The sequence below is a fragment of the Scomber japonicus genome, chromosome 17, assembly GCF_027409825.1.
Source record: "Scomber japonicus isolate fScoJap1 chromosome 17, fScoJap1.pri, whole genome shotgun sequence".
Lineage (NCBI taxonomy): Eukaryota > Metazoa > Chordata > Actinopteri > Scombriformes > Scombridae > Scomber > Scomber japonicus.
This window is the reverse complement of record NC_070594.1, coordinates 31,868,992-31,881,148: the sequence shown is the minus strand read 5'-3', so window position 1 is coordinate 31,881,148 and position 12,157 is coordinate 31,868,992. Positions and strand designations below refer to the sequence as shown.

The window sequence follows — 12,157 nt, the reverse complement described above, 5'->3', positions numbered from 1 at the left end:
GTTAGGTATGTGCGTTAATATTAACTCATTTCACTAAAAGGCCTTTTGGTCCTCCATTCTCTGTAGGAAGATTAGATAGTCTTGCTCCTGGGCATTATTATTCTTCTTCTTATTATCATTATTATCATTATTATTATTATTTATCAGTCCTATGATTAAGTACTGCACTGGCTTTGTTTCAGACTTCTGGTTTACCATGCAAAATGGGGACTTTAGAATTCAACCACCCTATTCCTGTCATTTTACTTTGGTATGAACATGAGCTAATGGACTTTAATCCAGTCTATGGTTGCCTGACTTTTTCATATGGAGAGACAAGACAGCCGCAAACTAGCAGGTAATGCTAACAATTTGTCGCCGTAAAATAAAACCTTGTTATTTCTACATTGTGCATCAGACACAAACAAGAAAACGTAGCTTGGGAATCTATTTAAATCACTAGTTAAGTTTTTATGTACACAGGTTTATACGTTTTTACGTACGTATAAAAGGTCCGGACACTGAATGGAGGACAGAGTTACTCCACCAATAAGCGGCTACAGAGGTAGCGGCTGTAGGACACTGTTGTGTTAGCTGTTAGCTTCCCCACACACCTCCACTCAACCCTGCAGCTCAGCCTCAAACACCTGCTGCTGTTTAAAAGTACACAACAGCAACATTTTTGCTGGTTTTGATTGGTTCAATGTAAGAAAGCAAAGTGTTAATGAGAGATCTTCTTTATGGCTATTATGATGATCTCTGTATTAAACAGCTGTATGGATCATCTGGTGGAGCTGAGCATCAATGTGCTGCTCACACAGTGAACCAGGTGAAAACTGGAGGTGACAGCTACATCGTTAAAATCTACCAGAGTGATTTAATTGAATCCACCCAAAAAGCGAGTGCTTACTTGATTTTTGTTTTAAAATACAAAATGTTAAATTGAAATACAATTTTTCTTTTTCCTGGTCAAATAGTGATGAGCAGAAATGTAAAAATGGTTTGATTTTCTTTTCATATTTAGAATAATAAAAGACAAGATCACTGGCAAACAAACAAAAAAAGAAAGCAGTAAATATAAATACAAAATAAAAATCCTCTGTGTCACTGCATCGATCTGATGGACTCTTTGAGTTTTTATAATGTTAGTAACTATTTTCTGAAGCCCATTAGGTGCTAAAATAAAATGCAAACAATTTGTGAACATTTATACTCTGACCCCCACTGTGGTTATACAGAGCACAGCCTTATTATTGTATGTAAGCTTTTGCATTTCATTTAGAAAAGAGCAGCAATGGTCAGTGGGTGAAATATAATGTTGTTCAGCAGGAGAACAATTTGCCGTTTCTCAGCTATTTCCATCTAGTTTTACTTTAAATCCTAGGAAGCAACTGTAAAAGGGTTTCTATGAAAAGATGGTGAACAGTTTATGACTTGGTGGGGGAAAAAAATCTAAAAATGAGTAATGCTGCTGGTCACCCAGAGGAGAAGGAGAACCATTAGTCTGCTGGCTGTTGGGAAGAAATGACATCACAAAAACACTACGATACACAGCCTTTAACCCAATGAAGACAGAACCCCTGCTGGTGGCCCCAAACTGGCCGCATGAGGTCGTTGTTCCCTTAATCCTGTTTAATGTGGCTTAAAGTAAAAGCCATCATAGCCAGAGTGTTCATTCTTATTGCAGCTGAAAGCAAAAGCTTCTGTCTTTCATGTTATCACGCTGATGACCTCATAACATGCCACAGGAGTAGAGCAGAAATAAAGAGAGAAATAAGACAAAATAAAAAAATAAAGAAAATGCAAGTTGCGTTAGAGACAGAGTTCATGTACAGCACTTGCAGAGTGTCTTTGTGTGTCATAGTTGACAGGAAGTGCCATGATAACTATCACAACTTGAACATCCAGCTCTTGCACAAATAAAACGATCAACAACACCTTTACACTCTACTGATGAAAATAAGCGAGTGTAGTTTAAAAAACTACAAAATGTTCATAGTTGAGAAATATTTAGCTCATGGTTCTGCATTTAGAATAGTTTTGGATGAATACAGTTTGTGTTTATTCAGTAGAATCATGTCCCATTTGAATTTCAGATTGATCTATGTTAAACGGGTCATAACAGAAATTGTGTGTGTTTACAGTTACCTTTTACTAAAATAGAACTTGGTGAAGTGTGTGTGTTTCATCACCCAACATCACCTGTGTAGAATAATGTGATCAAACATGACTGCCTCAGCCTGCTGCTGGTGCTATAATGTGGAATCAGGGTCATGATTATAATACAATGTGTTGAATGAGTCTGCTGTTTAGATAATCTAGAATCAAAGTGCAGCAGATGAGCAGAATGTATGATGTTGTAAAGATCTGGAGGAATGGGCCTTTAAAGTCATGTTAATAGTGTGTGATGTCAAATGTTGCACAATAATGTATTTAAATGGTAAACTCTCTTATGTGTCTCTCTTCCCAATACTCTCCACAGTTATTAGATCCTGATCCAGGCTATATGTGTTAGTCCTGTTTGATGCACAGTGCTCAGTAAAACAACACATTAGGAAAATCAATTGTACAATTCCGATATCTTTCTGACTTTCCACCTTGTAGCGTGTTGTTTTTGAAGTCAGTGCAGTTTCACCTTACCCCCATTCCCACTGATCACCCCTCCACCCCCCAACCAAGTGTGTAAAAAGCACTGCATACTTGTTAACTGAGAGCATCACGCTGTCACAAGGTGCAGAAAAACAAAATGCAAAAACGCACCGAAACAACGACAGCTGACTTACTGGAAGTCTGAACCTTCTTCAACTTACTGCCTACTCAGTTGTTTTTTTCAGTCTCTGTCTTTCACATGTGTTTTCCCTACAGTAGAGGTTGACTGTAAACAACTAAATATAGATTGTAATTGGCACACATTGGGCTGAACTGATGGTCAATTGATGGTCAAGTATGTGTGATCTCAAGCAACCCAAAAAGAAACACAGTCTGAAAATCAAGTTCCTCCTTGGAACTTGACTTCTAGGTTTTAATCTGGAGTATTAGATTTTCCTCATTTACACCAAACCTAAATTGTCGTGCCTCTCTCCTTGCCTGTGCCTGTTGATCGGGCGTTTCAGTATATGTGAAAATGTCTCTTAATGAGTCAGCATCCACTTTGATGTCACCCTGACCTACTTTCCTTCTCTATCTCCTTCTCTTCTGTCAGAAACCGAAGAAGCCACCTCCACCATCAAAAAGCATAGGTAAGGAACTGTGACAGCGTTTCACTTTACACCTTCCAGCCTCATTAAATGTCATCAGCTCACTGATACTTTTCAGAAACATTCAGGGCCCTATCTTGCGGTCGGTGCACAGTGGATGGCAGCGTGGTGCATGTGTCTTTGTTAGTTTCCCCCGGCACAGTTGTCATTTTCTCTCCCTGCACCCTCATTGTCTAAATAGCAAATGCACTTGCACCAGTCTGTGCGCCTATGGGTGTTGGCTACTGACCAAAAAACCAGGTCTAAAGTCACTAGCGCATATGTCACTGTTATTAAAGGGTGCATCATCAAGGGTCCAATATGCTCCTATATAGGCGCAGACACTGTGCTTGTTACCACACAGACGTGCAGCAGCACACAAACATGCAAAACATTATAAATAAAAACCACAATGTGAATTCGTATTATGATGTACATCAACATATTAAAAAAAAGTCACAATGACTCCACTATGTATCAGAATCAGTCAATGGCAGTAATGATCAATGAAACTGTCAATGTAGTCATGTGACCAATCCTGGTAAATCCTTCATCAAACTAAGAATCCACCAAGAACCCATTGAGACCATGCGTCTGGCACAGTGACCATTTTTCTGCCGTTAAAATAGCAAAAGTGGATTTGGACCTGCCCCAAAGGCACTTGCGCCACGCGCCTCACACCATGCCCTATAGATCGTTAAAATAGGGCCCTTAGAGTCTAAACATAGCACACTTGGTTAAAAATGAATAAATAAAGAGATTATGTCAATTGCAGGAGTGAAGAATGTCAAGATATGACATTAGATGACTAGTGATTGACCAGGAAAGACCACAGAGGTCAATTCTGTTATTTGTTTTCAAAAAGAGTTTGTCACATGAACCACAACTTACAATAAAATGCACTCACACTGATATCATCATTCAACTTGTGACTGGTTGGAAAGGTTCTGTGGAAACTCATGTTAGAGGTTATAGTTAGTATTAAACCACCATGGGCTCCATATTTTAGTTTAAATAGACTTCTGTTGAATGTAGTTGACATATTCATTTTCCCTAGAGAATAGACTGTAACAAATATAAGTATGATAAATACTTGTTCCCATCAGCCTCAGTTGTACTTTGTGTTAGTGCTAATTTGCTAATGTTAGCATGATGGCACCCTAAGCTAAGGGTGAGCATGCCAAACATCACACCTGCTAGACATCAATATGCTAGCATTATCATTGTGAGCACCTTAGCATGTTGAAGTTAGCATGTAGCTCAGGTACAGCCTCACACAGCCACTGAGTTAGCAGAAGATGCACACTTGTTATCTTTTTTGCCTGTCTGCACAGGAAGCTGCAGTTTGCATTCTTGTCTTCCTGCCACTGTGTTTCAGTTCTGTGTGTGTGTGTGTGTGTGTGTGTGTGTGGATCAGTGAATGTGTCTGTGCAAGACTTCCTGTCTGAGTGAAAACTTTTGCAATAAGGGCAAATGTCTCACAAAGCAAACCACGAATGAGGGCAAGCAGCTATACATTCACAGTACAGGAGTTTTGTGTGAAAGGGGTAAAAGGGTGACTGTCTTTCGATGCCTGGTAGAGGGCTGTGTGTGTGTGCATGAATGTGCTTATGAAAGTGTGTGTTCCTTCCCCATTTGTGTGTTGAGTTTTGCATCCTTCGGGTCAGACAGACGAGGTGTTCCTCTCCTCTCTGACTTTCTCTGGTCATGTTCCGCTTTTCAGCTCTCAAGCCAGAGGTTCCCAGCGCCGACAAGAAGCCTCATCCCATCAGGCCAGAGGAAAGAGGTAGGACTCTCAACACTCCTCACTTTCCTCTCTGTCCCTCCTGGTCTCGTCTCATCCTGTCACTTCCTTATGTTGTGTTAAGACAGAAACCACCTGTTTGCCAGTTTGGAACGCTCATTTCCCTGAGGAGGCAGATGACAGAAAATGTTCCAACTTTTTCCCGTTTCATCCATCGGTCACTGTCTGTCTTCATGACTTCTTTCTCCTATCTCCCTTTTTGTTTCTCTCCATGTCCTTCTTTCACATTCTCCTGCTGTTTAATCCCATAAGCTGTTAATAGAAGGGAAATCAAAGTTTCAGGGATCATAAAACAATGATGGCAATCAAGCTCACTGGAAGAGGTTTGACTCAGCTCGCCTTGTTTAAAATACCAATAGCAATAATTGAATGATACTAATCCATGAAATACTTCAAAGATAATGAATTTATATGAGCAGAGAAATTTAGAGACAATTTATTTTATCCACTTCAACTGTCTCTCTTTTCTCTTTTTCTTCTTTTCTCCAAATAGCACATGTTTCCTCCTCTCTGCTCCCTTCTAAGCTTCAAGAAGAATGAGTTCAATCAGTGTTTCCCACACATAGACTAATTCGTGGCGGTGCGCCACAGATTCAACACCGGCCGCCACATATTGCGTTTCGGTATTAATTATTTTTTTAACGCTATTTAAAAAATACGCATCGTATTCGTTAAGCTGCATTTCCTTTCCCTGCTCTCCTTGCGTCTCTGCTCTGTCACTCACGCGTCTCTCTCACATAGCCTACACACACACACACACACACACACACACACAGCCCCTCCCCTCCGTGCACACCGCGTGTGTCTCCATCAGCGAGATCATCCCTAGAAGCGTGGAAGCTGTGCCTTAGTGCAGAGAAGACGGCTGGTGAAATTCAAGAAAGATTGGTATCACGTGCACCTTTATAAAATCACACATTAAAAAGTCCTATAAAATATTTTATATTTGAATACAATATTGTCCCGTCCCGACCCGACCCTTCCACCTTCTTTATAAAGTTAATTAGTCGCAAGTTTGGGGTAAAATGTAGTTGGGTTGTCGAGGTCAAAACACTAGCAGCTGTGAATCAAATAAAGTTGTTATAAGTACTGTTATGGAGTTGTTTTACCCTTACACTGAATGTTTGCTGCTTCAATCCAGATGAGTATTGAAAAATATTTTCCGCGATTGAAAAAGAGACGTGTTGAGAATGAGGACCAGCCTGAACCGGAGGTATCAGTCTGAAACAGAGCTGAACAGTCCGACCAGTGTAATTACCTATGTTATTAATTTGTTTACAATATTTTCAGGCTTCAACCAGTGCTGCTCAAGCAGAAAGACAGGGTCAGGGTGAGAAAGAGATAGATTCGTTAGGCATTGAAGAAAGAGTCGGAGAGGAGGACAGCATAGTATAGTATTTTGTAGAGGTAAAGACATTTGAATGGGGTGTGAATAATTTGTGATTAATATGATAAAGTTGTGTATGACCAATTATTAATGAAGGAATCAGTGGGCGGTTTACAAAATGTAGCATAATAGGTGTTGTGAAGGTGTGAATATTAATACAATAAAGTTGGGTGTGTTATTAACGAAGGAATTATTATTATTATTTTTACACCACACATTGCCTTCAGATCTGTGGGAAACACTGGTTCAATACATATGTTTGACTTTATTTATTAATAGATCAACATGGAATTATGTAAAGACAAATCATTTCAACATACATTTCAAAGGGTAACACTGGTCATCAAAGGCAAGGCAGTTTTATTTATATAGCGCATTTCATACACAATGGCAACTCAATGTGCTTTACATAAAACAGAAACATTAAAACATACAATTAACCCCCCCACACCCCCCCCCCCCCCCATAATAAAAACAAAGTACAGAAAAATAGAAAGATATAAATAAAATGCTAGAATAGAGCATTAAATATAAGATTGCAGCATAAAATAATAATTAGCTTTAAAATCATTAAAAGGACAAAGAGTGCAAATGAAAGATTAAAATGTAAAGTGCTTTAAAAGAGCTCAATCATAAGCAATTAAAAATGTTCACAGTTGGGGCTGATTTCAGTTCTGCTGGTAGTTTGTTCCAGTTGTGTGTAGCATAACAGCTAAAAGCTGCTTCTCCATGTTTAGTTTGAACTCTGGGCTCAACTATCTGACCTGAGTCAGTAGATCTCAGAGCTCTACTGGGTTTATGTTCTACTAACATGTCATTTATGTATTCTGGACCTAAACCATTCAGTGATTTGTAGACCAGTAGCAGAACTTTAAAATCTATTCTATAGCTGACTGGGAGCCAGTGTAAAGACTTTAGAACTGACTGGGAGCCAGTGTAAAGACTTTAGAACTGACTGGGAGCCAGTGTAAAGACTTTAGAACTGACTGGGAGCCAGTGTAAAGACTTTAGAACTGACTGGGAGCCAGTGTAAAGACTTTAGAACTGACTGGGAGCCAGTGTAAAGACTTTAGAACTGACTGGGAGCCAGTGTAAAGACTTTAGAACTGACTGGGAGCCAGTGTAAAGACTTTAGAACTGACTGGGAGCCAGTGTAAAGACTTTAGAACTGACTGGGAGCCAGTGTAAAGACTTTAGAACTGACTGGGAGCCAGTGTAAAGACTTTAGAACTGACTGGGAGCCAGTGTAAAGACTTTAGAACTGACTGGGAGCCAGTGTAAAGACTTTAGAACTGGAGTAATGTGCTCTGATCTCTTTGTTCTGGTTAAAACTTGAGCTGCAGCTGTTTAATGCTTTTTTGTGGGAGTCCAGTCAGAAGACTGTTACAGTAGTCGAGTCTACTTGAGATAAAAGCATGAATCAACTTCTCCTGGTCTGTTTGAACCATAAAACCCTTCAAACCCCCACAAACACTGGTCAATCTATAAACCTTAATATTGATCATGTGACTAACCTGTGAGAAGCTGCAGCCAAACAGCTAGAAACATAACTGAAACAATTCATCATTATTGTAATAGTTGCTGACAAAAGTGTCCCACCTTTAAAATAAAGCGTTCCACTTCTGCGTTGGTGGCTCTGTGATTGCAGGAAGCTGGGTTCAGCTTCTGTTTGTTATGTAATCACGCTGCATGTTGAGCTCATTTCTGTCAAGTCATTCTTGCTAAAGAGACCAGATGAGCTGTCAGTTTAGTTTCTGTATTACTGTACCAATCACAGAAAACAAGCTTTCTGTAGTGCAGGACCTCTGGACCAGATCAAATACACAGTCAGGATTGAAGACTTCAGTTTGAATCAAACTGATAATAAACCAATAAATGAATAATGATTCAAATTGTGATGGGAACCATAAATATGAAGAGGTGGATAAACATTTAGCGTTTCTGGAGTAACATTAAAGATATTGTAAACATTCAAATCATCAAACTAATGAATTGAAGCTGGTACTACAAGGACTATTGTTTCTAATCTCCCTCAATTGTTCCATTCATAACAATTCAGCCACTTTGTACTGTTATTCAAATATATAATGTGTGTGTGTGAGACTTTGAGCACATGCAGCATTCAAAAACTCAAATATCCCAAATATCACAGGCAGACTTCAGCCTATCACAGGCAGACTTCAGCCTATCACAGGCAGACTTCAGCCTATCACAGCTGACTTCAGCCTATCACAGGCAGACTTCAGCCTATCACAGGCAGACTTCAGCCTATCACAGGCAGACTTCAGCCTATCACAGGCAGACTTCAGCCTATCACAGGCACAAGTGGCTGTCGTCATCAATGAATCAGTGGAATTCATTAAACAATGGGGGGAGGTTTGTTTTTGTCTTGTGTTTTTAAAAAAAGAAAGTGAGAATGGAGGGAAAATCTGAAGCAGCAGTGCAAATATATACATTGCTTTCTGTTTAAAGGCTCCTCTGTTTCTCCCCAAGACAATGGGAGTCAGTGTATCTCACTGTTGCAGTAAAATGTATTTAAATAGCAACATTTATAGCAAGGTGCAGTATAAACCAGATGACCTGTCCAAGTAAAAGGGCAGCAGGATCACCTGTACCAGGTCACAAATGATTTAGTAAAGGAGAAAGCTTCCTCTTCAGTGCAGCCCTGTGGGGTTTTTTAGGAGGCAGCACCCTCATATTGATCTTTCACATCTCTACCTTTTTACTGCGTCACACTTTTGAAAAAAAACCCAAATTTCTTCTTTTCATCCTGCTGCCCCTACACACCTGTCCCTTTTCTAAGTGTGTTTCTTCTTTTTGTTTTCTCTGCTGGTTTCCTAGGGGGCTCAGCAGACAAACAGGGATGCAGCTGTGTTCTGAAAAAAAACAACAGAGAATGGTCATCCTTTACATGCAGTGTTATGTTGAAATGACAAGTATTACTTTGAATAACAACAGAATCACTGATCACACAATGTAGCTATGAAAATGCCTGTGCCAATATGAAATCATGAGTGTTGGTGAACAGTAGGAGTCATAAACATATTCATTTATAGTCATTCTGTCGTCCGATGATAGAAGCAGAGAATATGTAGATATAAACAACAAGGCAAGGATTTATAGGATCTTATAACCAGTAACTGGGCTTACTAGATAAGTCTTGTTCACCAAAGAGGCAGGAGGAAATATTGAGTGTCATCTGCAGGCTTTGTGCTGATGGAGACAGTATGTTCAGTTAAAGTAGAATGAGAGGCTGAGGAGAAAGAGTGTTTAATGTGCAGTGAAATCTAACAATAGATGATCACATTGTGCACACTTGTTATCTCTAGACCACGGCCTTTATTCATACCAAACTTATATTAGAGTCAGGCCTACTTTTCTCATTTCCTTTTATCTAGTTAATACAAACTCAAAATGTCCTCCATTTCCATGTGTTATTGAATAATTCAGTGTAATGTCCAATGTCCCCAACACTAATTCCACCAGTACAACAAGAGTCATGTCAGGCTTTTCCCCTCAAATAATGTTAATGTACCATGAATGAAACTCAACACTTCCTCTAGGACTTTCACATTAGAGGTCTTGCAGCCTTGTTTTTATTGGTAGGTGCTCACTGTGATGTATGTGAGTATGAAAACATTACTTTTGTTAAGAAAAGAGCGACAGAGTGGTGAGTGGAACAGCTGTTGTACTGACAGGATCAGTCTTTATTTTAATACCAACGTTCATGTTCTGCCGTGTTTTCTCTTTGAAACTCTTTGTCTCAGTTTAGTTAACCACTTCTGAAATCGCACTCTTCAAGCAAAGTTTCCCTTTTAGGCAGCGTTCATCACTGGGGTCATCTTGGGAGAAAAAAAGGCCTGTTTCAATCGTACCTTTTTCTTTTTCTCCTTTGACACTTTGTTTCTCTTTCATCACTTCTTTCACCAACATTTTGTTAACCTTTCGCCCTTTTCCTGTTCTCTCTGTTCTCTCCGATTTTAGTTGACAAGCCTACGCCAGATCAAAAACCATCCAAGCCTGCAGCACCGGTGGTCCCGCCCAAGAAGCCAGTCCCCCCTCCAGGGAAAGGCAGACCTGGAATCCTCCCACCAAAGAGGCCTGACAAGCCTCTCACTCCCTCGCCAAACCTGAAGTGAGTTATCTCTCTGTACAGGAGAGTGTCAGCTCATGACTCATCTTTTTTTCCCTCCACTGGTTATTTCTTGCAGTTACACATATATACTGTATGGTGATTGTGTGTTTACTGTAGGCACAATGGAGAGGTGCCTTCCACACGACCAAAGTCCGAGTTCGAGCCATCACTGCCCACCAAACCCAAAACGCTGTCTGGTGACTGGGGGGAGAAGTCCTCAGATATGGGTACGTATGACCCACACTAATGTCACAAGTCTGATTAATAATGATAATAAATGTATACACATAGCAAGGCAAAAGAAAACATGCAATGAGGCAAAAGCAAGAAAAAGAATAAAAAGCAGATTAAAACACTGAAGAGAAACAAGCATTAAAATATTTTCAGGTGACAGAAAAGTGAATTTAAACATGTGAGTCTTCAGTTTTAAACGCTGTGCTAGATGTTATGTCAAATCTCTTGATTATTTTTTGGAACAGAATACACGAATGAAATAAAGTGAAGCAAGCTTTTACCGGCTTTGACTAGCGAGAGCTTTTCAGTCTGTCTTTTAGGTGTGACAGCACACACAAGCCCCTTTTCAACTAAAAAGTTCCTGCTACTTTGGAACCAGATGAACTAATCTCAGCAAAGTATAGAAGGAACCAAGTAGATCATGCAAATTAGATCCATGAAGAATTAAAATGACACTGCCGTTTGACTCTAACACATCATTTAGATAGGAGTTCCTCCAAATGATTTTCAGAGTAACTACAAACTTTAGTTTCAGTTGTTTTCCTCAGGGGTTTTTCAAAGTCTGAGTCATGTGTAGTGAATCAGATTGTAGTTTAGGCTTAGATTACTCATACAAGAATGCCTCATGAATAATTGTTCAGAGAGTGGAATATTTCTCTCTATTATTTCATCTGCCACCAATCATCATCAATCAGTTTGCAGCTGTCAGACTGGAGAAAGACATGTATTGCTTTAATCTGCATCACCTGCAAAAACACAGAAGTAGATCTCAGTGTCAGTCAGAGAGAAATAAAAAGAGGAGAGGCGGTGAGGAATCTGACATGAATGAGAAGATGAATAGCTCAGAGGTTGATGAGAGCAGAAGAAAGGAGTTAAGTGATATATAGAGGCACATTGGAAGAGAAAGAAAGGCAGAAAGGTCAAAGGAAAAAGACACATGAGATGGATTTAATAGAGCACAGTAGTGTTTAGGGTTTGTCACTGATGTCTTGTAAAGGTGGTAAAAAGCTGCTAAAACCCCCCCCTCACTGCTCACCACAAGCCAGTCTGACATACACAGCTGTGAAACATGAAAATCCAATCATTGCAGCAAATCACAGACTATGCTTTCTAACTACAGCAGTTTCCACTGCGTAGGTGCAAAGTGCTGTTACACAACACACACCGAAGTTTTATCACAGTTGGAAAGTTTCTCAGTCCGTTATGGTCACATAATCAAACTTTGACTTGTTGCCACATACACACACTCTACTGCTGAGAGATCCAGGCCCTTAGTCCTCATTTTTAAAGTCAAGTGTGTTTAATATACAACATCTGCAGTAGGCACTAGAACATTCTAATTTCACCTTCTCAGTTTGTTCATACTCATACGGTTTATTCTT

The 12,157-nt window shown here is 39.7% G+C and overlaps 1 protein-coding gene across 1 annotated transcript in view; it reads left to right on the top strand.

Moving 5' to 3' along the window:
• Positions 1–12,157, top strand: part of cd2ap (CD2-associated protein) — a 72,652-nt gene that overhangs the window by 47,031 nt on the left and 13,464 nt on the right. The window contains exons 11-14 of the mRNA XM_053337256.1: positions 3,182–3,218; positions 4,939–5,001; positions 10,391–10,541; positions 10,659–10,768. Coding sequence (XP_053193231.1) covers positions 3,182–3,218; positions 4,939–5,001; positions 10,391–10,541; positions 10,659–10,768 — 361 coding nt within the window. The remainder of the gene's footprint in view (positions 1–3,181; positions 3,219–4,938; positions 5,002–10,390; positions 10,542–10,658; positions 10,769–12,157) is intronic.